At 44.8% G+C, this 12974-nt stretch overlaps 1 protein-coding gene across 1 annotated transcript in view; it reads left to right on the top strand.

The window, feature by feature from the left end:
• Positions 1–12974, top strand: part of LOC146176170 (dihydrolipoyllysine-residue succinyltransferase component of 2-oxoglutarate dehydrogenase complex, mitochondrial) — a 45455-nt gene that overhangs the window by 13726 nt on the left and 18755 nt on the right. Inside the window, exons 4-10 of the mRNA XM_084582502.1 lie at positions 5894–5961; positions 6062–6136; positions 7536–7591; positions 8094–8205; positions 10213–10377; positions 11201–11256; positions 12731–12839. Coding sequence (XP_084438628.1) covers positions 5894–5961; positions 6062–6136; positions 7536–7591; positions 8094–8205; positions 10213–10377; positions 11201–11256; positions 12731–12839 — 641 coding nt within the window. The remainder of the gene's footprint in view (positions 1–5893; positions 5962–6061; positions 6137–7535; positions 7592–8093; positions 8206–10212; positions 10378–11200; positions 11257–12730; positions 12840–12974) is intronic.

The following is a 12974-nucleotide window of genomic DNA, read 5'->3' as shown; positions in this document are numbered from 1 at the left end:
AAACTGTTCCGATTTTCGCTTTTTTTTTCTGACTCTATTTTGCCTCTTTTATATGTATTTTTGTTTCCCTTATGGGGTCCTTGTAGTGGTGACCGAAAAACAAAATGGCGCCTCATGTCATCTGTGCTCTGACCCTGAATTGACTCTATATTAACCGCCGTTTTTTTTTTTTTAACGGGAAGGATAAAAAAAGCATTATCCTCTAATTCTTTGGTGTTAAGTTTTTAATCTCTTTTATGTATTTCAAACAACAATTACTTTTTTTTTTAGTATGTATATTGCACACAATTATCTTTTTTTATATATATAAGGTGGGCTTCGCAGCATAGCGCGCCCGCCTTGCGCGAAGCACGCTTTAAAGGCAGTTTTGTTGTAGCGCAAGCAGAAGTTAGAACGCGCATCTTGTGATCGCGCAGTCGGCGATCGCTGTTGCGGCACCGTTCGAGGAGACAGCAGAGATATTTTTCAATCTTCACCTGTGGGAAAGGATGAGGGGGTACGAGGTTGAGGCTTTAGAGAAGGCGCGCGCGCGTCGTGTGTTCGACGAACGCATTTGTCACTCGGCGGCGAATTCTCCGCTCCCGCTTTCCGACTGTTTGTCTCATTCCTTTTCTTTTTATTCATATTTTTTTTCGTTTTCCTCGTACACTCGAGTGGCCCTCAGTGTTGTACTCCTCCGATTCGCTCGAGCTTTGCGAAAGCTCTCCCACTTCGCGAAATGAAATCCATCCCGGGAAGAACTTGACACAACAACACCTCGCAGCGTGTTTCGCGCGCCTTTCTCGGGCGCTTTAAAGTTTCGTTCCGAGGATTTTTTTGAGCGGCGACGGCGTTCCGGGCGATTTCATAACGTTGCCGGTGAGCGAACAATAGGGGGCCCGAGCACACCTTGGGAACAGGCTGTTAGAGCTTACAAAGAGAAGAGGAACGGCAGAGGAGAGGAAGAACCGGCCGTTCTGTTGCGGGGAATATAGGAAGGAAAGGGGGAAGATAGAGAGGGGTGGAAGCAGTCTGGAATTCGATGATCTCGCCGGCCCGTTCCGACGACGGTAGGCCGGAGCGCGCGCGCGCGTCCACTTCGTTGCTGCAGCGCTTCGGCGAGACCTACGCTGCACTTGGTTTCTTCTTTTTTTATTTTATTCTCTCTGTCGTTAAGACCTATTTTTATTTTTTCTTGCCGCCCGTAGTTTAAAAAAAAAAAAAAACCGAATACGTTTCAGAGTGGAGACGAAGCAGCGGAGGCGAAGTGACGGGAAGGAGAAAGGATTTTTTTTTTTCTTTCTGAGAGATCGTCGCTACGACGACGTTACAAAACGCTTTTTGAAATATGGCGCGCGCGATCCCCCCCCCCCCCCCCCTTCTCTTCCTCAGAGGAGAGCGCGAGGGCCCGATCTTTGTCGACGACGCGTCCACCACTTTGGTCCGGAATGTTGAAATTTTACCCACTTTGTGCTCGGCTCTTCGCCTGTCTTGCTTTCGCTCGCCGTCTTTTTCGACCATTGCTTTCTCGTGCGACGCGCGTGGTGCTCGCTGTGCACAAGCAGCGAGCGCGCAACGTCGCTTCGCCGAGCGCGGCGCGAGCAGAATGAATTCTACAAGCTTTGGTGTGGGAGAAGAAAGCCTCCTGGAAGGTGGAAAAGAAAAGGGGGAAAAAAATGTCTCTCCCGTATCATCTTCGGTGGCGACGTAGTACATAGTGGTGTGTGTTTGTATGCGCACGCGCATGAGGCGGTATGCGAGCGAGGTGAAACTGTCCTCAGTGAGGCAGGCGCCCGCTCGGCGAGCCGTTTTGCCGCTATCTTCTTTCTTTCTTTTTTTCGAGCCTTGCGGGCTCGTGCAGTGGGCGGCTATTTTCCTGAGAGCATTCTTCGGAGAAGCCGCGTGTAGAGCGACCATGTCTGCAGCTCTTCGCGCCGTTTTTTATTTGTGTGTGTGTGTGTGGGGGGGGGGGGGGTCCTCAAGGTCTTAGGTTCGCTTCTTGCCAGCGCCAGCTGCTGAACTGTTGCGAAGGGATGCAGAACAGACATGGACACTTGAAGAGGAGGGAATATGCTTGCATTTAGAGAGCGACCACGGTTTTTCCGGTCGATCATTCAGCATTCGTGTAGCATTTACGCAGTCGGTTCAGAGAGGAGAATGAGCCTTCGGAAAATTCCCGTTCTGCGGTCTCCTCCTGTGGCGCGTTTCAGTTCCGCCGATGATACGGTGGTGACGGCCAGTTATCGTCGTCATCGGCGCACTTCTCCGCCTCGTTTCGTCGAGCTCTATCTCGGCGCGCATTGCATGGGATACTCAGAACGGGCCCTCGTCGTGTCCATATGTACGACTTCTTTATTGTTATAATTCCTTGCTCGCCGGTTACTGGGGGCGATATATTGGCTCCTCCGGCACCTCCTGGCCGCGAGAAACCGTATTCCGGTGCTCCGGAGAACGGTTCCTGCCTCCGCCTGGAAAGAATTTACTGCTGACATGCGAACAGAGCGGAAACAGCTAGCGACCAAGCGAAGGATACGATGTTGTGTGGTGCGACGGCGACTGAAAGCGAGCCCATGCATGTAATCTACCTCGCTGTCCCAAATACGTGACGCGCCGCGCACCACGGCTTGAACCGTGGCGGCGCGGCACGCGTTTTATCGTCATGCCTCGGGGCGTCGCCATCGTATCGTGGCTGGAAGAAAGGAAGCGCTCCATCGGAGTCCCGGAACGCGCTCGCGTCCTCTTGAAAAAAAAAAATCTGAGTCGAAATGGTTTGGCGCCGACGATCACGGCGGTAGGAAGGAAAGCGCAAACGCGGTAGCGGGCGAGGCGTTTCCCGCGTTGCTGCTTAGTTTTTGTCGCCCGGTTCCGTCCGTCGTTGCCGCGCGGACGAAAATGTGGAAAGAAATGTCGCGGCAATTTCTGTTGCTACTGCTTCCGCTTCGGTTATGCGCGCGACAAGGTAACGGCGCAGGGTTTCTTCTCCGACAGGTGCTTGCGGTGCTGGGGTCCACGCGCACATGTGTGCGCGTGCTTGCGTCCGACGTAGAACAGCGCGGATCTCCGGCAAATAAGCAACAGAGTTCAGGAAATGAGGAATGCCGCGCGCTTTTCGCGCCGCTGCCGCCGTCCAAAACTCGGCAGTTTTAACCGAAGAAAAATTTTTATTGGTCCGTCGTCCATCCTTTACGTCACGCTCTCGGCCGACGTTGCTCTTTAGGGTCTTTCAGGTTCCTGTGCACGCGTCGCGCGATATTGCTTCGTTTCCGACAGTCAAAAAAAAAAAAGGGGGGGGGGGGTTCACTATGGAAACCTGCTCTCGCGAGGTCCCGGAAATTGCGGGGGTATACACGGCTCATCATTCTGACGGTTGTTTGGCTAACCACCATTAAAGCGTTATGGGACGCGTGCATTTGCAACCTACACGCGAAGCCCTCCTTGGTTCCAAAAGTCCTTGTTTTTATACATATTTTTTTTTTGCATATTCTTTTTGTGAAACTTCATCTTTAGTTTCTTTATTTTCTCTCTTTTACCTGTGGAAAGACAATTTTTTTTTTTTTTTTCAGTCTCTGTTTTTGTTTCCCTTGGCAGTCCTTCCTTGACAGGAGGTCCTGAAGAAGCATTGTCATTGCTTTTCTTTTGTCTGGCCACCTGTCTGGCATTGTTTAAATTCTTATCTTTTAACAACCTGGAGACTATGGAGTTTGAACCTGACCACTCTTGACCATCAGAACTGATTCCTACTGGCTGATAAGCCAGCATAATAATGTAGGCTCTCAATAAGCATTAACATCAGCCAAAAAAGAAAAAAAATTATTTCTGTCAAAACCGTGATGATGAGACTATTACAGCTCAGTGTCTTTGTCTTTCTTGCAATAGTGTGGCTGTTTTTTCTTGGCTTGAAACTAATATACCTATATAAGGTGGAGGAAGAGATTTCTTCATTTCATTGCTTTTCCCATAACACAGCAGTGATATAGACTTGATTTTAAACGTGCAGAAATATAAAACTAGCCCAACGTTTGTGTAACAAGGAATTTAACTTTGCTAGTGACAAGCACAGGATTTGTTTTTTCATGCTTGGAGAGGACAGTTGAGAATTGGATGGTCAGCCACCCCACTTCATTGGATCAATGCTGACACTAGACTGCTGAACCTGAGGAGGCTGAATAAAATTCTGGCCGCGGCAGGCGCTTTTCGATAGAGGCGAAAAGCAAGGTGCCTGTGTTCTGCGTGTGTTTGTCAGTGCACACTAAAGAACCCCAGATAGTCGAAATTTTTGCAGCACTACTACAGTGTCCTTCATAGCCTGAGCCAATTTGGGACATTAAAGCCAAGAAACCAAACCAAACCATTTCAGCCATGGCAAAAAACATATTGCGTTTGTGGCGGTTTTACTGTGTAAAATTTCTCACTTGGGAGGAAAAATGAGTCTCACGATTCCACCACAGGTTGGTGATGTATATGTAAGAAAGGTCGGGCCTTGTTCAGCTTTCCATGCATGTATGTTATTGTAACCTGCCTTGTCAGCAGTGCAGCAGATTCCGTCATACTGTGCATGCTGACCACCAAGGAATACTTTAAAGGTGAAAGCCTTAGTAGCTCCGTTGGATGAAACTCCGTCAGCAGCTGTTGTTGCTTGTTGTTGAGACTTAGATTGTCCCAAAAATATGACGCATCACACTGTCATCGGGCTCAGCACACGAAGTAGCAGTGCAGCTAAGTAACATGAGGCATACAGCCGAGCGAGGCGCATAATTTGCCTCACGGCCAAGTACGCTACTGGAGTATCAGGTGGCATCTGCTGGGGAGAGGAGTGGAAGGCCAAGTGTGGTGCATAAATGAGAGGCAGTGGTGAGACTTTACACAGATGTGGGTAAGGTGCTTAAACGGAAAAAATTAAGCTTGATGTGCGAAGGGAGCTTGCGCTTGGTGCTTCGATCTGTGTTTTACCGTCTCAGTGCAGCTCGATGTGTGCCTTTCTTCGTGCACAGCGAACTGCCCTGGCGAATCATCTTGTGGAAAGAAATTTAAGAAAAGGAAGGCGGCGGTACAAAGAGTGATGGTTTCACTTTTCCACGCATAAACACTCTTAAATGTTTCCATCAAATTCTTTTTGTGCTTGATATGTTTTATGTAGATTTGGGAGACCTGAATATCAGTCGTATATGGGTCTCTTTCTCACAGCCGTCAAGTACAGTTTAATTTGATCGCATGGTTGACCATACTACTATTGCTGTTTGTGATGCCTTTTTCTTTTACTCCACTGAGAGTGCACAGCTGCTGAATTGTTAGAAATTTTTTCTTACTACAATAGTTGCATATTTTCCAGTCCACGCTATCACTACTATAAAAGCAACTCTAGGGGCACTTCTGTTTATTTTAGGAAAACCTAATTTATTATTCAAAGGATGTGGCCATGCCATTTCATCTGCCATCCATTCATTCATATGGGTTTTACTTGTGTGCGTGATGGGAAGTAAGAGAAGCAATATCAAATTATTCTCGTGTGGCCAGTAACCTTATACAGTAAAACCTCGTTACAAGAGACACTCAAGGGACCCAAAAAAAATCTTGTAACCAAGGTCTTTTGTAACCAAAATTTCTTACCAACTCGTATGTGCGGCAGTTAATTGTGTCTCTTATATATAGTGAAGAAGTTACTTTAGGGACCTGCAAAAGTTGTCCTTTGTAACAGTGTCTCTTGTATGCAATGTTGTTAACAAGGCAAACATAGGAAAGCCAACCAAGCCATTTTTAAGTGTCTCTTATAACAGAGTGTCTCTTGTAACCATGTCTCTTGTAACAAGATTTTACTACCAAAAGTGCCTTTTTTTAGGCAGTTGTTGCACACCGGCATACTATTTGGAGTGCCTTTGTTTTTGCAGTCTGTAGAACATAGTTTTTTTATTTGCAGATGTTTACCCAGCGCTGGCAACTGGAGCCCGCATTACTTGCGGCATATTTCATCAACATCCGCACTTTGTGAGTGTTTTGTCATTGACCCCTCTTCCCCATGTTCAGCAGTGCTGAAGGCTGTCGTGTCACGTGGTCCATAGGCATAAAATGAGCCTTTCTCTTTTAGGCGACGAATTTCGAGTTATCAAGTGCCCACAATTGGCCGAGTCTCTGAGTGAAGGCGACATTCGGTGGAACAAAGGTCAGTTCTTGTTTTTCGTACCTGACCTTCTTCTTCTTCTTCTTCTTCTTTTTTTTTTTATTATTTTTATTTTTTGAGTGAGAGTGCAAAAAATGTAGCTGCGATGATGTCGCTCATGTCCTCTTCACCACATTTTCTCATGGCAGTAACACATACTTGTTATCTCATGGAACATTATGATAGCTTGTTTGTTTTTCCCCTACCCTTGAGAAGCTCTCCTGTATACCTAGAGCTACGGCCTTGAAAGAAATGTATCCAGTTTGGCATCATGCATGTTGTCTTCCCTGCTGCATATCAAAGCAGTAGGAGACTCTCTCATTTATTATTGCTTTTCTCTTAGTAATGTTGCCTTACTGAAAAGTTTTATTATTTACCCGGTGCTTGGCTAATTATTCCCCAAAAAACATTTCTAGCACAAAACAGGAGCAAGGGAAACAGCACAGCAGCACATGTGTTGTTTTCGTGCATTTCAGTTCTGTCCCGCTCTCCTAGATGAGGACACAAGCAAGACAAGAGACACACCAGCACAATGTGATCCCGCATGTCTCTTGTCCACACGTTGTCCTCATTTTGGGTTTCAGTATGTTTTTCAAATTGTCACACCAGCTCTGACAGACTGCCATAGTAACGCGATAGCATTAAAGGCCTCTTTCACCAAAAGGTCTGGTGTCATCGTTGTGAGCGAAAAATCGTTAGCATGCCACTGGCAGGTGTTAGCTGGCAGCTGGCATGGCCGAGCTCCTATTCTTCAATGATTTGCGCGACCTAACGAGATCACAAAGTATCAGAAAGTTGGCAGGAGCTGCCAGCTCAGGTGGAATAAGAGTCAACCTTCCATTGCTCTTGGATGCCGAGCCGTGCTCACAGCTCATAGGCTAAACATGCACATTCATACGGCTTTGTTAAAGTGGGGCTTCATATGTCGGTTGGTCGCTGACGCTATCGCGTTATACCCTTAAAGGCCTATATGTCCCCCGTAACTTTTTTTGTTTATTTCTTCGCAGCATCTAGATAGCTTTTGAGAAATCTGTCACCATTTTTATATTCTTGGTGTAATATGAAAACATTAGGAGTGCCAAGGCGGCAAAAACTGTCTCTCCTGTGCCTGAAGTCTCTGCCCCCCCGCCACCTGCGATGATTGACAGGTAGCAAAACACCTCTTGTAGCCGAGAAACAGCCGGAGCAGGATATAACAAAATGTACTTTAATGGGCTCCTCATTGCCACATAAGTGGAGTTGAAAAGGCGCATGCTTTCACATTTCATCCGCATCAGCCAAATTTATTGCCCTGAATTTTTTTTCTTATTTTTTTTATATATCTTTGGCACAGTTTGTTGTTTCTCGACTAAGTTTTCACATACTTTTGAGTAATGCTTTCTGCTTTGAACTTGTTTTTCAGCTGTCGGCGACACTGTGAAGGAAGATGAAGTCATCTGTGAGGTGGAAACAGACAAGGTAAGAGTGCACATTGCTTTCCTGTTTTTTATTCTGACATTTTATGTTGATTATTATTGATTTGCACCAACTTCAAGCCTGAGTAGGTTTTGTGTATTCCACATGTAGAGGGCTTTGCTGACCTTGAGGACTTGGTTTGGCTTTTTGTAAAATGTGCCTTCTTTAGCTTCTGTTGGTTGGAATAGATGCAAGACGTTAAGGCTGTGGGATGCTGGGACTATATGGGTGTATTCTGTGCTCACCTGTCATGGACGATACTCAGTAATGATAACCAGAGTTGTACGGAGGAAATATGCTAAAACCACCCTCATTTTGTGATATTGCTGGTTCACACGTACTCAAAATTTAACCATAATCCCAAATCACTGTGCCCCTTGTTATCTATCTATTGTAGATGTGGCACATAAAAGCGCAAGAATTGCGGTTATAAAGAAGATGCCTCTTGGCTGCCCAATCTACATATATAGGCATTGTCCACCACTGAGCTGCTCTTTGCATGCAGACCTCCGTGCCCATTCATGCACCAGCCGCTGGCATAGTCGCTGAACTCCTCGTGGAAGACGGCTCCACAATCCAGCCGGGCAAGGAGATCATGAAGCTCAAAGTCGGAGCAGGTAAGTGCACGCTTCGTGTCTCCCTGGACGCAAGGCTTGAAAGTCTGTGCCTTCATTAAGTGTGCCTTAGTCTTGCCTTTAATACATCTGCTAGTGTTGTTTGCCCTAGCTTCACAGACCACCGTAGCCAAAGTTATTTCACGTGCAGTCGTCACAGTGGTGCATTGTGTGGCCTGTGTCACATGAGACTTGAGAACTCTGGTGTCACGGTGTTTATTTATTTATTTATAATACCCTCAGGGTACTGATGTACGTTACAGAGATGAGGGGCAGATACAGGATATATATATATAAAATAAATAAAACAAGGTTAACACAATTAAGGTACAAATCTTTGAAAAACAAAATTTGTTATAGAAGATAGCACATAAAAATAACAATGATGTAGATGTGTAGTTTTGGAAGACAGCGTGGGTGTAAAAAATAACAAAATATAAACTATAATAAGCAACACAGTATACAATGAAGATAAACAAATAACCTTACAATAAATTTTAACTCTAGGCAAAAAAGAAGGTTTGCAATGTGGATTTAGAAAGTTTTCTTCTTCAGTTATACTTGTTAGGGATGCAGAAAGGTTATTCCAATCAATACAGGTCCACCCGTCATACTAAAATACAGCCAGTCAGCATACCACATAAAGACTTGTAAAGAGAAAACTGGGAGTAAAATGACAAACCTCATGGAACAACAAAATAAATAATAAATTGCATCTTGTCAACTCGATGATTGAAGAATGGAAATCGTGCAGTCACCAAGAACGCTTCATCAAGGTCATTTTATGTCGTCTTCTCATCGGGCACACTCATCTGACATATAGCTTCATTCTAAAGGAAGACGACAGACCTCTCTGTGAAAGATGCGGAGGCAAACTAACAATAAACCACGTTCTACTTTCGTGCACTGAACTAGAGAAGTTAAGGAAAAAAATTTTTGCACGTTTTTACACAGAACAGATCCTTCTCCATCTCAGCCTGCTGTTGGGAGAAGATCTACTGGTCGAAGTTGAAAATGCTATTCATTTCCTAAAGGATGCAAAGCTCCTGAACAAACTTTAAGAAAAAAATATATATACCACTCCTTATGCACAAAATAAAAACAAACCTTGTTCCTGGCACATGATAGCCTGAGTTGCTTATGCGCCAAAAAAACCCAATACAATACAATACAATACAGGTCCGGGGAAGAAACGAGTTAGAATAGGCAACTGTGTTTGAGTGCAGAATGTTTACCTTTTGTCTGTGGTTACGGCGAAATGAAATGTAGGATGGTGGTTGAATCCATACGGAGCGCAATGTTGAGTTATGATAGTATATTTTATAAAAAAGTGACAGGCAGGGTAGTTTTCTTCAAGTCATTAACAGCGGGAGATGCAAGTGTGCTTTCATATTAGTAACACTGGCCGTCCTTTGATAGTTGTTTAAGACGAACGGGGCTGAGCGATTTTGTACTTCATTTATGATTTGATTTATGTGCTTTCTGATGCAGATTAATTTTTGTAAGCAGTTTCGCCTTTTTTTTTTAGGAGGAGATAGGATGTATTCAGTGCTTTCTGGGACGAGGCCCTTGTTTAGGGCTGTTAAATGTGTGTTATAAAGGCATTGATCAACCTCGCTTACAAAATGACGGAAATAAATAGGGCCTCAACTAAATGGCCCACATAGAAACAGCTCCTTTATACTCGCACTATCACTGTTCTTGCTCACACTCAGAAATTTTCTTTGCGGGCACTCTTGAAGGCAGATAGTAAAAGCTTGCTTCCAGTATCATTGGCAATTTAAAGGTGCAGAAAATATGCATTGTTCTTGCCATGCCTTGTATTGCAAGTAAAAAGAATGTGTGGGCGCATATTTGAGCCAATTGGGTGCACCTATTGGGTCCACATGCTTCTCGCGCGCCCAGAATCTCCACAAGAAGTAAACGTGTACATGTTTCATTCATGGGAGAAGGTGACGCGGAGATTCCAGCTTAAAAGTTTATTTTTCTCTCGGCCTTTGACTCTCACAGGGGGTGGAGAAGCAGCGTCTGCAGCCCCTCCACAGCCAGCGGCAGTGCCTTCATCGCCACCACCACCACCTGCTGCTGCTGCTTCAGGAAGCGGCGAAGTCCGAACTGTGAAATGTCCACAGCTGGCAGAGTCACTTAGTGAGGGAGACATTCGCTGGAGCAAAGGTTTGTGTTCCTACTTCAGCTTCCGTTCGTATCACCTATCATCGTGCCCTTTAGGAATGAGGCGAAGCCGAACGGTTCTTCATTTTGTTCATTTTTGTCCCTTCTGTCCCTTTTTTGCTGCACTTCTCGTGGTTCTCACTCATCATCATTTAGATTCCAGGCTGCTAGATTTTGGCAGCTCTCTGTTGTCTCAGAACTTTTGACCACAGCGATGCGTTTCTTCCTCTGCTTTGGTAAGCAGACAGAAGGAATAGAAGAAGGTTTTAGCACGTTCAGGATTCTATCACACAGGAAATGCTAAAATTATGTCACAGATTCCATCACTCTATTGTTACAGCTGACCATGACTGAACTAAGCTGTCATTTATAACATTTAGGGACCGCATTGTCTAGACCCGACAGGTAGAGGACTGAAGCTGCCGCTATATTTTTGTTTTACCTCTATGTTAAGCACTTTTATTTTACTCACTCTTACACTTGAGGTTTTTCATTAATCTGTACTCAGGTATATTCATACTTATTTGTGAACAGAGCGTCTGCAGAGGCACTGAGCTTAATGCATATGCTGCCTAATAACAAAGGCAACTATTCATGAAGACCCCGTAGGTTGCAGGTAAAAGTGGCAAAAACTTTTGACAGGTTTTTGGTATTACTTTGAACTAGGTTCTACGGTAAAGGTTTAGGTCCTTGATCGCACATTATTGTACTATTAAGGGGTAAATAACTTCAGTAACCAGGATCAACACAGGAAAAACTGATGACCAGCGTTCGCATATTCACTTCGCTGTGAAAATTGCAGCATCCACTCATTGCTCTTCTTCAGGTGTTGGCGACACAGTGGCGGAAGATGAGGTGATCTGTGAAGTAGAAACCGACAAGGTAAGACTTAGCATGGTTTTTTGGTTTGCCTGCTTCCAGAGTGTGTTGTTTTATATAGTAGCAGGAATACACAGTCTACCCGAAAAGTAAGCACACTTCTGTGGCACTGCTCTCTCTCATTGTGTGGGCTAATGGGTTATTCTACAATGGAATCCCGATAATCGAAATTTGCTTGCTTTGAACTGCCGTCCAGGTTGTACCAAAGTTGCTATATTGGAATGGGTTAGGGAGATCATTTGTTAGCATTGTAACTGTGACTCTCAGTTTAATGGGCGGGTAATGTAATATATGCTCTTGCCAGTCCTTACAGCCTCCTCCACTTGGCTTCCTCAGTAATTCACACATTAAATCGAGCCTTTTTTAATGCACTTGATGCCAATGTGGCCAGGGTACGTTGATTCAGATATGCCAGCAGTCCAAAGCGAGTGAGCAAGATTCGCGGGATTTCACTGAACTCGTAGTGCAACCAGCCTACATACCAGCTTCTGATCATACAAAATAAGAGCAGAGAGATAACATACAAGAGAAAAGAGAGAACAGTGTAGGTGGTTGCTTTGTTGTCGAATTTTGTTTTTTGTCATTATAATTATTAACGCTGAGGACCGCTCTCAAAGCATTCAAAACAGAACATATCACTGTTTGCGCCTTGAGACATGACTCACATGAAGCATTATAAGGGGAGAAAAAAATTAGGCTCCAGTAATGGTTGTTATCGTAATTAAAGAAGATATATGGTTTATGAAGCATTCTGCTGTTTGTGTGCATTCCTCACTTTGGATATACAAACTCTACTTGCTTCCCCTCGAAGCCTTGTCATAGCTATCGTCTATGTTTCCCACATGTTGCACTTCTGGGTTTTGCATATGTTTTTTAATACAGTTGCAGTGGCCAAGTTACGTAAAGTTATTGCACACCCTAACTTGAACTCTGATGAGCGCTGTGGATGGCATGGAAAAGCTAGTGTTCTCAGGTTTGTTGCGCAAACCACGATGGTTCACCGTGCAACTGTGCAAGCAGGCACTCGTTTGTGCACTATCAGGTTACCAAGTCCAACCTGTGAGGAACATCTTTGTCACCTTAGCTTTCACCAACTCTTCAGCGCACAGATATTAAGCAATGCCTAAACAAACAAGGCAACTTTTAAACCTCTGGGCAAAGTGGTTCTGGGCAAAGTCCACAGAACAGGAGGGAGAGTGTAGAAAGTGTCATCTCTAAAAAGCCACTGCTGCCGCACCAGATTCACAACAGACGGCGGCTCTCACCAAATGTAACTAAACCAAAGAAGCCTAGTTTCCCCAATAATCTTTCTATATTCCTATTATTCTTACCTTTGGGTCCTCTCTACTTGATTGTTTTAGCAACCCTTTTGATCAGGTTACAAATCTTCCTTGGCATCAGTGTTGTTCGTTTGTTCACTTGTATCTCATAGTGAAATAGATAGTGTGTTCATGCTTTAAACGGTTGGGTTTTCCAGACGTCTGTGCCCATCCATGCCCCAGCTGGCGGAGTCATCATTGAGATCCTGGCGGCCGACGGGACCACAGTTCAGCCCGGCAAGGACATCTTCAGGTTGCAAGTCGCAGGTGAGCTGCTCTCAATTTCTCCACCGCTATTTCCCACCACTATCCGTTGGTGACAAGGCAAAACATTTATATTGGGCAGCTCATGATAGAGTCCCTGCAGAATGCGTCTTTTGAATTTGGATGCTTCTCTTGCAG

The sequence above is a fragment of the Amblyomma maculatum genome, chromosome 10 (genome assembly GCF_055883805.1).
Source record: "Amblyomma maculatum isolate TAMU_Amacu chromosome 10, ASM5588380v1, whole genome shotgun sequence".
NCBI classification, from domain to species: Eukaryota; Metazoa; Arthropoda; class Arachnida; order Ixodida; family Ixodidae; genus Amblyomma; species Amblyomma maculatum.
Note: the sequence above shows the minus strand (reverse complement) of the source record. Positions and strands in the feature narration are given on the sequence as shown.